A 16147-nucleotide genomic window follows, 5' to 3' on the forward strand; every position below is an offset into this window, starting at 1 on the left:
CAGATATCTGAAGACTTCACTTTCTTTTTACACCTCCCCGCGACTCCAAGCTGGCTCCTCGGCCCGCCTGCTCACAGAGGACGGTGTGCGAGGCTCTGAGTGAAGTTTTCTATCCGTCAGACCTCACAGAGGATCATGTGCACAGCTATATAGGAACAGGTTGTTTCTCAATTATCTTCATAATTGACTTTGATTTTGCATCAGTGATGATTCATGTAGTCTTAAACTAAGCCCCTCTTTCACTGAACAACTGCAGCCTGAATTTGTATAATGATTCCTAACCATGCATCTTACAGAACCCCGATTGGATTCCTCTGGGAGCCTTTTGCAATCACATTGATTTTGTTAAGGTTTTATTTTTAGGAAATGACAAATTAAAACAGTTTAAGTGATTCAGTGGCAGTATCCAGCAATTAAGCATGGTGTTCAGGAGCAAGAACCCCAAACAAAAACTAATTCAGGAGTCCCTGAGGACTAGAAATAGCTACTGTGGGGTTTATGGCTGGAAGTACAGATGTAACCAAATTAGAAAGGCACAGGACTCACAAGCTAAGCATGAAATTTATTTTTAAAAAAACACACATGCACTTCTAAATAACTCTCACATTGGTCATCACATGGATACCCATGACCTTGCCTGTGCTACACCAGAACCAGCAGATGGCATCAGCTCTATGACCAGGAGGCAGCCGGGGGTCCACTTACTCCAGCTGTTACCCTGAGGTTCTGACGCAGGCACAAGCCCAATATTCACTGACCCGTTTTTTTTTTTTTTTTTCCTCCATCCCTCAACATGCACATACACAGACGCAGAAACACACACATACACAACCAAGTTTTCCCACCTTCAGTCTTCCTATGAGTTCAAAATCAAGCATGCATGATGTCAGAGGGCCACTACCTAAGTATTGATAATTACTTTATGGGTAGCAGACAGCATGGAAAAGAAGAAAGTTTGGTTTTGTTGTTCTGCAAAGTTCTCAGAACTCAGCAAGTAATGACATCTTATATCTCAAGCCTGCCTGAAGCAATATAATGAAGTATGAACACAATAGCTTTACCAGATCTTTCTCTTATGTCTCCTCACCACTGTCCTAAGGTACCTATTTCTGTCTGTCTTCACAGGGCCTAATTCTTTCATAGAAGGTGGCTAATAAAAGCTATTAACTTTCCCAAGCTATTTGAATTTCAATGCCCTAGGATTTAAAAGATCAAAAGCCACCCCTTTTAATACCAAAATGGGAGATGCCTTCTACAAGCTTTACAAACCAAACCTGCCATATGGTTGCTTCCCTCTCCTGTTGCTAAGAGCAGTCTTGCTGACACCCTTTGATCTCGGGGTTTCCTTAGGATGCTTCACATATTTCTGGGTGCTTGAGAACCATTTGGGGAACATATTACAATGTAGAGTCTCAGGTGCCTGCTCGTCTCCGTACCGGGGACTCTAATTCATTTGTTCTGTACTGAGGTTGGGCGTATTTAACAAGCTCTCACCACACCCAAAGAATCTGGTGCATATGTCGCTGATCCACCTTTGGAGAAATATTTTTCTAAGACAGTGGTTCTCAAGCCGAGCTGCACACTGGAATCACCTGAGTAATTTTACAACTAGGGATTCCTGGGTTCTAACACCCCCCCCTTTCTGATTTCATTGGATTGAAGTACAACCTGGGAATTGGGGTTTTTAAAAGCCCTTCAGATGGCCCTCAAGTTCAGCCAAGGCTGAGAATCTTAGGGTCAAATACCGAGCTGCCAACCATTCATTCTGAGCTCCTTCCCAAATCTACTGGATATATAAGATGGAGGTAATGCAAAGGCCTGTCCAGGAAGCCAGCCTGTGTTTAGAGTGTTCACGGCAGAACCCTCCCCCAATTTTTCAGTTCCTGATAATTTCACTGTGGAGTACTGGTTCCTAATTTACCCAGTTGCCATGGATTTCACAGTTCGCCTCTCAGCCCCCTCCCCGCCCCCCACCTCCTAGGTGGAGAGGTGTGTAATCAGGCTTTTGCCCAAGGCTGCTTTCATGAAAGTGTGTACTGACAGATATTTATTAATTTTAATGCTGTAAATCGCCTCAGAGATAAGAATCCTAGATGACATTTGCAGAGAAATGGACTTCTAGGCAGGCAGAATCAAGACGAAAGATTTACTTTTATTCTAAGGTAGGGGAGGGGTGTGCATATTTCTTTCTGATTTAAACCTCTGATATGTGACTCCAAACCCAATGAGCAGAAGCCCCGAAAGCCCTGGATATTTCGTACAAACTTCAATTCTGTTTGGCTCCTAAGAAATACAACAGCAAGGCAGCAAATATGAGAATAAATTATATTCACAAGAGGAAAAATAACTTACTTTGGGGTTTTATTTCATGAAGAGGTTTTTTATCTAAAAGAAAGAGAGAGAAAAAAGTTGCATTTAATAAATTTACATGGAGCAGATATATTTCCTATATCACTTTATGTCTACCTCTATCAATGAAATGTTTTCTCTATTTTTGCAGACACTATGGATTAAGATATCCGTATTTTTCCTTTTTATTTTAATTTTTTTTATTTTTCTCTTTGGCAATATTTTTCTAGGATGATTGCTTCATCCTTTTTTTTTTTTTTTTTTTTAAATTTTCCCTCAGGCTTAATAGTTTCTCTCTGTTGCAATTGCTAGATTCTTATCAGCATGATGACAGCAGTGAGCTTTGCAGCCTGTCCCTTTTTATAAACAGCCAGAAGACAGCTCAGGTAAGGGATGCTATTTCACTATATATGATAGAAAAATGAACTAGTGAATAAATATTTAAAGGGATCCTACATTGGTCTGTAGTTATCATGGCCTGGATAAAAGTTCCAAACGATGTGGTTTATTCATTTTCGTGCAGTATTGTGAGCACATTGGAGGTTTGCTTTTAAGAAATCACACTATGTTGTTTCAGATCTCTATTATCTGTAAAAATATGTACAATCTCTCCTAATGGAAAAAGTGTCATTTTTGTAATCATGGTATTGAGTAGTGCAGCAGTCAGATGAGGAAGATAAAGAGAAGACATTCAGCCTTTTACTTAAGCAGGGCCACAGGATCCCGACTTCAGGTATGATGTTTTTATTAATCCTTCCCCTCGTTCTCCATTCGCCTTCTCCTGCCCCATCTCTTATCACCAAATAATCTTGCAATAATCTTGTAAATCACTTTGAGACTTGGTGCCTGTGTCTGACTTTGTTTTATACCACAACCCCTCACTCCCCATTCCCGCTGCGTGGCCCCGTCCGTCCCACAACAACACAACGCCGCACTGCAGAAACCTGGGAAGCCTACACTTCAGACAGCAGGTCAAGGTTCCAGAAGATCTGCATGGTGAGTCATCCCTCTTATTATATCAGTCTCTCTTAGGGCTTAGGCAGAACACTGGCAGACTACTAGCACTGAGGCTGTTGCTAGCTGGTCACAGAATCACACTGGGGTCGGAGGACCTTGAAAGGTCACCTTGTGCAGTCCCCTTCTTCTGTTTGCCTGAAGGTGAGCCAAGCGGGATGACACACTGTCATTTTGGATTTTTTTTTTTAACTGAATCAAATCTAGTACAGTGAACATTTGAGAACTTCATAAATATTCTCTGACTGACTGCACCATAACCCCTCCCAGGCAGACAGATGCAGCTGTATTCGGAATCCTTCACGGAATATCTCTTACCCTAAACAACTCCTGCACTAAATACTGATTTTGACAGAAAACTTTGTGTGATTTAAGTACAACTCTTTGTATGTTTTGCCATCTGATTTGTTAAGGGAGTAGCTGTTAAAAATTACATGTAAATCACACTTTTACAAATGGGCCATTTTTTTTTTTCACTATAAGGGAAAAGTTAATCTGCAAAAGGTAATTTCTGACAAATCTTTCTTTAAATGAAAAATCCTCCTAAAAGATAATTTGTTGAAATTGGAATGGTCATGTTCAGTAAAACGGGAACGGTACCGTCCCTGAAGGTGGGTACCGGGGATGAAACATGATGAATGTGAAGCATGCAGCACCGGCTGACACACACTCAGCATCAATACGTGATAGTTAATAACTAATGCTACAATTTGCACTTGTTATGAACAGGATCATCATCATCACTTGTTCAGAGTTAAAAAAAAAAAAAAAAGACTCTTGGAGACGAGTCACAATCCCAACTCAGAAATTCTAGTGAATTTCAGAGGTGTTTGAAAGGGAGTTAAGACACTTGTGTCCATTCCTGGCCTCTGTTTTATGAAACCCAGGGCAATCCAAAGCTTTAGTTTCCTCATGCGGAGAAAGCAGGGCAGGGACCAGAAGACCCCCATGGGCTTCCTGGCTTTCATCAACTATAAATCAGAGTAACAACCAATGGCATTCCATTTGATATCCATTTGAAATGATTTCCTAAAGCAGAGTACAAATTATTCAAAGGGCTGCTGCTCTACCATGACATCCATTATGCTGAGGTCTAGCCTATCTTGTGTCCCCGTGCATCTGCTCACAAAAAGAGGCTGGAAGCCTCTGGTGCCAAGAGAGCTTTAGTCCCCTGGCATCAGCATCAAAATTGGGTCCTGTTGTATTTTGTGAACTACCAGTATCATGTCAGCAAGCTGCTATCACTGCACATTTTCTCAGCTTGAAATGTCTGATCAGAGACTGTTCTACCATAAGCTTGAGTGAGAAAGGGCTGCCCTCTGACCTCACCATTTTTTGCAAAAGAACTGCCTACCCCATGCTACATGTTCTTTTATTCTGTTTGCATAATCATTTCCTCAGAAGGCTCAGGGCCATGCATCCACTTGGCCTTGGTCAACCAAATCCTCTCGGCTTTAATTTTCTCTCTCCAAGGCCATGTTCAAATGACCCTTTAGTAAATTAATCCATTAGGGACATGGTTCTTAGAGCTGGCTGTGCATTAGAATCACCTGAGGAGTTTTTTTTTTAAAAAAAATACCCATGCCTGGGCCCCACTCCAAGAGGTCCTGATTAATTGGGGTTTGTTTTTATAATTACTGAGGGCACCACCACTTCCTGTCAACAAATCTGGGACTCTGTACTGAACTTCAGTTAGGCTTTGGGATAGCTATAGGATCCAGATGGGCCTAGAAGTATCTCTTTTGTATCCTGCAGGCAGAGAAATGTAATTTTGAGCCAGTGGTAGCTGAGTTGCAGATTGTGAAAATCCAGTTTTCTAAGGTCGGATATATACTGAGATACCTTCTGGGTAAATGGATATTAATAATAAGTAATTAAAACTCATTCTTATTACTTTGTGTACTTATAAGCAAAAGAGCAGACGTGTTATTTTTAAAATTTTAATAGTGTTTTAAATTGTCATGTGTTCTTTAATTTACATACACAAGTCTAAGTTTTTCCCCCTTATGACTATATATGTGTAAGATTATGTGCACACATCTACGCTTGTACATATATATTAGCTGGAACTACATGAAATTAACAGTAATTGATCATTTTTACCTAAAAGACATGGAATTGTCTTTTATATATTACTCTTCAGTCTGCTCTTATCTTAGTAGTATAATGCAAATATTGCTTTGCACGTGTGTGTGTGTGTGTGTGTATGTATTTATGTATGGGGTGAAGAGAAAGAGACAGAGAGCAATCTACCTTTATAAATTTTGATGGTGATTCATTTCTTTTCCACCTTTCTTTAATTTATTGCTTTCTTTGTTATATGGGAGGCTCCCAAAGCATTTCCACGTTATCCATTGTTCTTAGGAGCTATTTATAGCCACAGCTTACTTTCCAAACCACCCATTCACCGATACCCAGCCTTATTCTTTTTCTGCCAGAGAACAAATGTGGCCAGCTGTGTGGGACCCACATCCTGGGGCTCTAAGAGAGCAGGCCTGCGGGCACATAGTACATGTCAATAGACAAGATCAATCTCCAACCTAGAAACTGGGCAAGGGTGTGTGCCCCAAAACCTGTGGGTAGTGATTATGTGAAATCGGCTCCTATGAGTTTTGACTACTACACAGATAAGTGTGATACCAGAGTTTACATTGTTTTTTTTTTAAGATTCAGGCATAGAGCCACTCAATGTGGACTAGTTACCCACAAGACAATAAGCCAAGACTGCTACTCCCCTCCCAGGCAACAATTCACATATGTTATGATAGTTAATGATTACCATTTTTTTTTTAATTTCAATAAACCAGTCATCATGTCCCATATTTTCATTTTTATTATTTCCTTCTTCAAGAATCATCTTTTGAAACCTTTCTCACTCCCCGCCCCCAAATTAGGTGTTGACTGTTTTTAGTTTACTCTCCATAGTATTTGCCATCTAAAATTATTCAGGAGGTGATTCCAATGTCTGTGGTATAGTCACTCTTCTCTGCCCATTCTCTGGCTATTTCCTTACTCACTGGGATAATTCTCTAATTATCAGCGCACAGGAATCTACCATGATTCCACATGCCTCCAAGTCATAGCCAGTGGCTCTATCTTCTATTAACTGATCCCACCACAACAAATAGGATTTACTTTTCTTAGCCCCTCAACACAAATCCATGCTCTAGTCCAGTCAATCCATTAACTACAAGTTTTGGTCTGACTTATTTCCTCTCCAGACTCTTAGGGCTCTTGCCCATGCTGTTGCCTTTCCTTGGATTGCCCTCCTCTCTTCAAGCCTCCTATGTAAAAATGTCCTGTTCCCAAGGCATAGATCAACCTTTTAAATTTAGTCTTCAGTTACAGTTGACATACAATATTATATTAGTTTCAGGTGTACAGCATAGCAGTTAGATATTTATCTATCTTATGAAGTGATCACCCTGATAAGTCTAGAATCCATCTAATACCATACAGTTATTACAACGACGTTCTCTATATTGTACTTTATATCACTATGACTGTTTTTTAACTGGCAATTTGTACTTCTTAATCACTTTCACCTTTATCACCCATTCCCCTAACACCCCTCCCATCTGGCAACCATCAATTTGTTCTCTGTATCAGTTTGTTTCTGTTTTGTTTGTTCATTTGTTTTGTTTTACAGATTCTACATGAGTGAAATAATATGATGTATGTCTTTCATGGTCTGACTTATTTCCTTAGCATAATACCCTCAAGGTCCATTCATGTTGTCTCAAATGGTAAGATTTCATTATTTTTTATGGCTGAGTAATATTACATTGCATATATGTGCCACATCTTTTTTATTTATTCATCCAAGAGTGACACATAGGTGGCGTCTATATCATGGCTATTGCAAATAATGCTACAATGAAAGAGGGGTACAAATATCTTTTTGAATTAGAGGTTTTGATTTCTTCAGATAAACACCCAGAAGTGGAATTGCTGGATCATATGGTAGTTCTGTTTTTATTTTTTTTGAGTAACCTCCATACTGTATTCCATAGTGGCTGTACCAACTTACTACCCCATCAACAGTGCACCTCTTTTCTCCACATCCTGGCCAACACTTATTTTTTGATTCCTTGATGGTAGCCATTCTGACAGGTGTGAGGTGACTATCTCACTGTGGTTTTAATTTGCATTTTCCTGATAGTCAGTGATGTTGAGCATTTTTCATATGTCTATTGGCCATCTGTATATCCTCTTTGGAGAAATGTCTGTTCAGGTACTCTGCCCATTTTTTTAATCAGATTGTTTGCTATTTTGTTGTTGAAATTGTATTAGTTCCTTATATGTTTTTAATATTAACCCTTATCAGATGTATCATTGGTGAATGTCTTCTCCCATTCAGTATGTTGTCTTTTTGTTTTGTTAATGACTTCCCTCACCGTGAAAAACTTTTTAGTTTGATGTAGTCTCATTTGTTTCTTTTTTCTTTTGTTTCCTTTACCCGAAGAGATATATCAGAAAAAACATTACTATATAAATTCTCTACATAAATGTCAGATAATTTACTGCCTATGTTTTCTTTTAGGAGATTTATGGTTTAGGGTTTTACATTTAAGTCTTTAATCTATTTGAGTTTATTCTTGTATAATGTAAGAAAGTGGTCTAGTTTCATTCTTTTGCATGTATCTGTCTAGTTTTCCCAACAGTATTTATTGAGTAGACTGTCTTTATCCCATTGCATATTTGTGCCTCCTTTGTCGTAGATTAGTTGACCATATAGGCATATTTAGGTTTATTTCTGGACTCTCTATTCTGGTACATTCATCTATGTGTTTTTATGCCAGTGCCAACCTGTTTTGGTTACTATAGTCTTGTTGTATAATTTGATATCAGGTAGCATGACACTTCCAACTTTGCTCTTTTTCTCAAGACTGCTTTGGCTATCAGGGTCTTTTCTGGTTCCATATACATTTTAGGATTATTTGTGCTAGTTCTGTGAAAAATGCCATTGGTATTTTGATAAGGATTGCATTGAATGTGTAGATTGGTTTGAGTAGTATGAATAGTTTAATAATATTAATTCTTCTTATCTATGAGTAGTATATCTTTCCATTTATGTGTATCTTCTTCATTTCTTTCTTCAGTATCTTATGGTTTTCTGAGTACAAGCTTTTCACCTCCTTGGTTCATTTTATTCCTAGGTATTTTATTCTTTTTGATACAACTGTAAATGGGATTGTGTTCTGAATTTCTCTTTCTGATAGTTTGTAATTGGTATAGAAAAATGCAACTGGTTTCTGAATAATAATTTTGTGTCCTATTATTACTGAATTCATTTATTAGTTAAAGTTTTTTGGTGGGATCTTTAGGGTTCTCTCTCTACAATATCATGTCATCTGCAAACAATGACAATTTTACTTATTCTCTTCCAATTTGGATTTTTTTTTTAATGTATTTATTTCTTGTCTGATTGCTTGGTTAGGACTTCCAGTAGTAATTTTAACAAAAGTGGTGAAAGTGGTCATCCTTGTCTTGTTTCTGATCTTAAAGAAAAAGGTCTCAGCTTTTTACCATTGACTGTGATGTTAACTGTGGGTTTGTCATATGCAGTCTTTATTAGTTGAGTTATGTTCCCTCTATGCCCACTTTGATGAGAGATTTTTTTTATCATAAACGGAAGTTGGATTTTGTGAAATGCTTTTTCTGCATCTATTGATATGATATGATTTTTATCTTTAATTTTGTTTATGTGGTTTATCGCATTAATTGATTTGCAGATATTGAACCAGCCTTGCATCCTAGGAATAAATCCTACTTGACCATAGTATATGATCTTTTTAATGCATTGCTGAATTTGGTCTGCTAATATTTTGTTGTGAGTTTTTGCATCTGTGTTCATCAGGGATATTGGCATATAATTCTCTCTCTCTCTCTCTCTCTCTCTCTCTCTCTCTCTCTCTGTCTGTCTATCTCTCTCTCTCCCTTTCTCCTCTCTCTTTTTTTTTGTTTCTTTTTTAAAAAATTTATTGGGGTGACAATTGTTAGTAAAATTACATAGATTTCAGATGTACAATTCTGTATCACATCATCTATAAATTACACTGCGTGTTCACCACCCAGAGTCAGTTCTCCTTCCATCTCCTCTCTTTTTGTCTGGTTTTGGTATCAGGGTAACGCTAGCCTCATAAAATGAGTTTGGGAGCCTTCCCTAATCCTCAATGTTTTAGAATAGTTTGAGAATAGGTATTAATGCTTCTTTTAATGTTTATCAAAATTCACCTCTGAAGCTATCTGGTCCAGTACTTCTCTTTGTTGAGAGTTTTTTGATTACTGATTTAAATTTGTTAGTATTTATTGGTCTGTTCAGATTTTGTTTCTTCCTGACTCAGCATTGGAAGACTGTGTATTTTTAGGAATTTATCCATTTCTTCCAAGTTGTCCAATTTGTTGGTTTGTCATTTTTCATAGCATTTTCTTGTAATCCTTTCTATTTCTGTTATGTCATTTGTCACTTCTCCTCTTTCATTTCTGATTGTATTTATTTGGGACCTCTGTCTTTGTTTTTTTTTGATGAGTCAAAATGTTTATTAATAATTTTTATCTTTTTCACAAAACCAGCTATTGGTTTTATTGATCCTTTATATTATTTGTTTGACTTTATTTTGTTGAATTTTTGCTATGATCCAGATCTTTATTATTCCCTTCCGTCTATTCGCTTTTGGCTCTTTTGTTGTTCTTTTTTTTTTCTTTTTCCTTTAAGTGTTAGGTTACTTTGCTTATTTGACATTTTTCTTGTTTCTTGACGTAGGCCTGCATCGCTATGAATTTCCCTCTTAGAACTCCTTTGCATGTGTCCCATAGATTTTGCGATGTTATGCTTTCATTTTCATATGTTTCAAGACATCTTTTGATTTCTTCCTTGATCATGGTGTTAATTTATTCATTGTTTATTCACATGCTTTTTTTAGCCTACATGTGTTTGTGCTTTCCAGTTTTCTTCTTGTAATTGAGTTCTTGTTTAATACCTCGATTAATACCATTGTGATCAGAAAAGATGCTTGATATGATTTCAATCTTCTTAAATTTACTGAGACTTGTTTTGTGATCTAACATGTGATCTATCCTGGAAAATGTTCTATGTGCATTTGAAAAAATTGTGTATTCTGCTGCTTTTGGGTGAAATGTCCTAAAAATATCAATTAAGTTCATCTGGTCTAATGTATCATTTAAGGGCACTTAATTTTCTGTCTGGATAACCTATTCATTGATGTCAATGGAGTGTTAAAGTCCCCTACTATTACTATATTAGTATTGGTCTCTCCCTTTATGTCCATTAATATTTGCTTTATATATTTAGATGCTCCCAAATGGTTGGGTTTGTAGATGTGTACAAAAGTTATGTCCTCTTGTTGAATTGATCCCTTTGTCATTAAGAAATGCCATTTTTCTCTTGTTATAGTCCTTGTTTTAAGTTTATTTTGTTTGGTTATAAGTATTGCTACCCCAGAGTTGATGATGATGATGATGATGATGATGATGATGATGATGATGCATTTCCATTTGCATGAAATACCATTTTCCATCTCTTTACTCAGTCTGTGTGAATCTTTCAATCTGAAGTAGGTCTCTTGTAGGCAGCATATGTATGGATCTTGTTTTCTTTTTTTTATTTTTGTTTTTTCCATTCAGCTTCCCTATGTCTTGATGGGAGCATTTAGTCCACTTACATTTAAAGTAATTATTGATAGGTATGTAGTTACTGTCACTTTATTATTTTCTAATTATTTTTGTAGTTTTTTTCTGCTCCTTATTATATTGCTCTCTTCTTTTATAGGTTGATGATTTTTCTATTCTATGTATGAATTCCTTTTTCTTTTATGTATATCTCTTATGGATTTTTGGTTTGTGGTTACCATATGATTCATATATGCCAAGCTATATTCATAGCAGTCTATTTTAAGGTGATGGCCGCTTAAGTTCAAACAAATTCTAAAATCACTACAATTTTTACTCACCACCTCCACAATTTTTTTTATTATTATTTCTTCTCTTGTGTCGATGTGTTTTTGTGTATCCCTTAATTTATTGTTGTAATTACATAGGATCTTCCTACTCATGTCTTTTAACCTTTGTAGTACCTTTGTAGTTTGTTGATCCACTTTTTTAACTAAGTATTTGCCTTTGTCAGTGATAATATTTTTCTGTCCTATATTTTATTCATATATTTTATCTTTTCTTCTTAAAGAAATCACTTCAAAATTTCTTGTCATACCGGTTTAGTTGTTATGAACTCCTTTAGGTTTTTTTTTTTCTTTTTTTCTTTTTTGGGAAACTCATTCTCTTTCCTTGGATACTAAATGATAACCTTGCTATGTAGAGTCACCTTGGTTGTAGGGCTCTGCCTTTCATCACTTTGAATATTTCATGCTAATCCCTTCTGGACTGCAGAGTTTCTGTTGAGAAATCAGCTGATAGTCTCATTGGAGCTCCCTTATAGGTAACTACCTGCTTTTCTTTTGCTGCTCTTAGGATGCTCTCTTTGTCTTTAACCTTTGGCATTTTAATTATGATGTGATTTTTGTGTCAGCTTCTTTGGGTTCATCTTGCTTGGTACTCTGAGCTTTCTGGACTTGAATGTTTATTTCCTTTGCCAATTTTCCATCATTATATCTTTTTTATTTTATTTTTATTTATTTATTTAATTAGTTTCAGGTGCACAAAACAATGTAATAATTAGACATTTATCATTTATATCTCTCACACTGTGTCAACCCCTCTCCCCCATCCACTATCTTTTTGACACCGCACACAGCCATTACATTTCCACTGTCTTTATTCCTAATGCTGTACTCCACTTCATGTAAATATATATATATATATATATATATATATATATATATATATATATATATATATATATATATAAGTTTATATATATAAACTTGTAGTTGACATTCATTATTACTCAGTTTCAGCTTCAGGTGTACAGTGCAGTGATCAGGCATCTACATCTTCCCTGAGGTGGTCTCCCTAATGGGACAAGTGTACATCATATACCCTACAAAATCTTTACAACATTATTCATTACATTCCCCAAATTAACTTTCATATCCCTGTGGCATTCATTCTTGTGGTTACTGACTGTGATTTCTAATCTCCTCACCTTCCCCCTTATCCCCACCTGCCCTCCCATCTAGCAACCTTCAGTTTTTCCTCTATGTCTCTGAAACTGTTTCTGATTAGTTCACTCATTTATTCTTTTCTTTAGATTTCATATATACATGAGATCATATGGTATTTGTCTCTCTGTCTGACTTATTTCACTTAACATAATGTTCTCTAGGTCCATCCATGTTGCTGCAAATGGTAAGGTTTCTTTCTTCTTTATGGCTGCGTAATACTCCATTGTATAAATGTACGGCAGTTTCTTAATCCAGTTGTATACCAATGGGCATTTCGGTTGTTTCCATGTCTTGGCTATTGTGTACAGTGTTGCAATAAACATAGGGGTGCATAAACTTCTTTGAATTAGAGTTTTGGATTTCTCCGGATAGATACCCAGGAGTGGAATTGCTGGATCATAAGATAGTTCCATTTTCAGAGTTTTGAGATACCTCCATACTGTTTTCCATAGTGTCTGCACCAATCTGCAATCCCACCAACAGTGTACAAGGGTTCCCTTTTCTCCACAACCTCACAAGCACCTGTTGTTTGTTGATTTATTGATGATAGCCATTTTGACTGGGGTTGAGGTAGTATCTCATTGTGGTTTTTATTTGCATTTCTCTGATGGTTAGTGAGGTTGAGCATTTTTTCATATGTGTGTTTGCTATCTGTATGTCCTTTTTAGAAAAATGTCTCTGCATGTCCTCTGCCCATTTTTTACTTGGGTTGTTTGTTTTTTTTGGAGTTGAGTGAGTTTTTTATAAATTTGGGATATTAACCCCTTATCATTGGCAAATATCTTTTCCCATCAGTAGGATCCCTTTTTGTTTTATTGAGGTTTCCTTTGCTGTGAAAAAACTTTTTAGTTTGATGTAATCCCACATGTTTATTTTTTCTCTTACTTTCCTTGCCTGAGGGGATATATCAGTAAAAATCTTACTCTAGGTAATGTCTGTAAAGTTTCTTCCTATATTTTCTTCTAGGAATCGTATGGTTTCAGATCTTACATTTAAGTCTTTAAGCCATTTTGAATTTATTTTTGTATGTGGTGTAAGGAGGTGGTCCAGCTTCACTTTTTTGAATGTGTCTGTCCAGGTTTCCCAGCACCATTTATTGAATAAATTGTCTTTACCCCACCGTAAATTCTTGCTTCCATTGTTGTAGATTAAATGACCATGTAGGCATGGATTTATTTCTGGGCTCTCTATTTTGTTCCATTGATCAATATGTCTGTTTTTATGCCAGTACCATGCTGTTTTGATTACTGTAGACTTGTAGTATAATTTGATGTCAGGTATCGTTATACCTCCCACTTTGTTCTTATTTCTCAAGATTGCTGAGGCTAACCAGGGTCTTTTATGGTTCCATATAAATTTTAGGATTATATGTTCTATTTCTGTGAAAAACGTCCTTGGTAGTTTGACAGGAATTGCGTTGAATATGTATATTGCCTTAGGCAGTACGGACATTTTAACTATATTAATTATTCCTATCCATGAACATGGTATGTGTTTCCATCTATTTGTATCTTCTTTCATTTCTTTCTTCAGTGTTTTATAATTTCCTGAGTACAGATCTTTTACTTCTTTGGTTAAATTTATTCCCAGGTATTTTATAGTCTTTGGAGCAATTGTAAATGGGATTGTTTTCTTAATTTCTCCTGATGTTTTATTATTGGTATATACAAATGCAACTGATTTCTGAATATTAATTTTGTATCCTGTTACTTTACTAAATTCATTTATCAGCTCTAATAGTTTCTTGGTGGAGTCTTTAGGGTTCTCTCTATGTAGTGTCATGTCATCTGCATATAATGACAATTTTACTTCCTCTTTACCTCCATCATTATTTCTTGAAGTAGATTTTCAATCCCTGCTGCCTCTCTTCTCCTTCTGCTACCCCTATGATGTGAATGTTGGCTCATGTGATATTGTCCTAGAGGCCCCTTAAACTATCCTCATTTTTTTTCTTTCCTTTTTTCTTTTTGTTTTTGCTCTTCTGATTGGCTGATTTCCTCTACCTCATCTTCCAGATCACTGACTCACTCCTCTTGCTCAATCTTAATTTCAATTATTCTATTCTTCATTACTGACTAGTTCTTTTTATAGTTTCTATCTGTTTGTTCAGGTTTTCACTGAGCTTATCTTTTCTATTCTGAAATTCATTGAATATTTTTCTAATCAGCATTTGGAACTCTGTGTCTGGTAGATTGTTTATCTCTATTTTGGTTAGTTCTTTTTCTGGAGTTTTGTCCTGCTTTCATTGGGGACATGCTTCTTTGTCTCCTCATTTTAGCTGATTCCCTGAGTTTATTTCTTTGTAGTAAGTAGATCTGCTAGGTCTCCTCTTTGTGATAGAGTGGGCTGATGTGGAAAGTGTCCTTTGGGACACAGTGGCACCATCTCCCTGGCAACTTGCGTGGGTACTCCAGGGGTATCCCCTGTGTGGGTTGTTTGTGCCCCCTTATTCTAGTTGAGACTCAAGTTCTGTTGGTGTGTCCATGGGTGGGATTGTCCCTTAGGATGATGCGCTGTAGGACTGGTCATGACTACAAAGAATGAAATGTTGTGTAGGGGTTTACCCCAAAGAGCAGGGGTCACTTATCAGGGCTCTGGTACCAGCCAAGTCCATGCTTCGGATGTGTAATTTGTATAGCTCTTTGGGTGGTTCTCTGGGCCACCAGATGTGTTAGGTATGAATCCTCCTGGGAGGAGCTGTGGTGCAGGCCAAAGTCAGTCACGACTTGTGCCTGGTTTGGCACAGCTTGGTAGGAACTACAATGTAATCTGCAGTTGCTTGCCACTTGTACAGGCCTTGTAGGCACTTGGGAGAGGCTACACTGAGAAGTGAGGCCAGCTTCTACTTGTGGCATGCTTGGAACCCTTTGTTTGGGCACCACAATGTGAGTTGAGTCCAGCTGCCACCTGTGCTGGGCTTGTGGCCACTTAGTTGATGATACATTCTAGGCCAAGACTGGTTGCTGCTTAGGCCAGGCTTGGGGGCACTTGTTAGGAGTTATAATGCACAGTGACTCTGAATGATGCTTCTGCTGGGCTTGGGGTTGCTTAGCCAAGAGCTACAAGGCACACCAAGGCCAGCTGCTGCTTTTGGGGGTTTTGTTGAACTTTGAGAGATTTTTGGAAAGTCTGCTGCAGTAGTCAAGACAGGCTGCTTGTGTGGAAGAACTGCTGAAAGAGGCACACCAGGCAGGCAAGTTGGGTGAGGCTGGGTCTCAGGGAATTATCAAGGCAGGCAAACTGTGTTAGCCAGGTTAACGGAGGGCACAGATTTAGTGCCTGTTGTGCCTCATTGGATAGGTTGGAGGAGATTTCAACAAATGACCGAAGGCACCTGTGAGAGCTTCCATCCCTGAAGAGAGTTGCCCTGGCCTCTGTCCCTGCAGTCCTTGCCATGAGGTTAGTCAATTTAGTTCCTCTGTGTATGTCCCTGGTGCTTTTTGACCTGCTGCCCCTATGCTGGAGCTTACAGCAAGTGAGGAAGTATGTGAGCAAATGAGTTTGTATACTGGTTCTTTAACATCTGTAGCACCTCAGTCTCTAGCAGTCCTTTGTCCTTCTCTGACACAATGCTTGCTGGTTTTCACAGCCAGATGGTATAAGAACTCCTCTTCCTAGCACTGATGCCCCAGGTTGGGGAGCTC

The 16147-nt window shown here is 37.6% G+C and overlaps 1 protein-coding gene across 5 annotated transcripts in view; it reads right to left on the bottom strand.

The window, feature by feature from the left end:
* UNC5D (unc-5 netrin receptor D) overlaps positions 1-16147 on the bottom strand; it is a 512115-nt gene that overhangs the window by 90997 nt on the left and 404971 nt on the right. For 4 of the 5 annotated variants that reach the window (XM_033105078.1, XM_033105081.1, XM_033105079.1 and 1 more), the window contains one exon: positions 2353-2385. The exons of the other annotated variant lie outside the window; for it this stretch is intronic. In XM_033105078.1, coding sequence (XP_032960969.1) covers positions 2353-2385 — 33 coding nt within the window. The remainder of the gene's footprint in view (positions 1-2352; positions 2386-16147) is intronic. 5 annotated transcript variants of the gene reach the window in all.

The sequence above is a fragment of the Rhinolophus ferrumequinum genome, chromosome 4, assembly GCF_004115265.2.
Source record: "Rhinolophus ferrumequinum isolate MPI-CBG mRhiFer1 chromosome 4, mRhiFer1_v1.p, whole genome shotgun sequence".
Lineage (NCBI taxonomy): Eukaryota > Metazoa > Chordata > Mammalia > Chiroptera > Rhinolophidae > Rhinolophus > Rhinolophus ferrumequinum.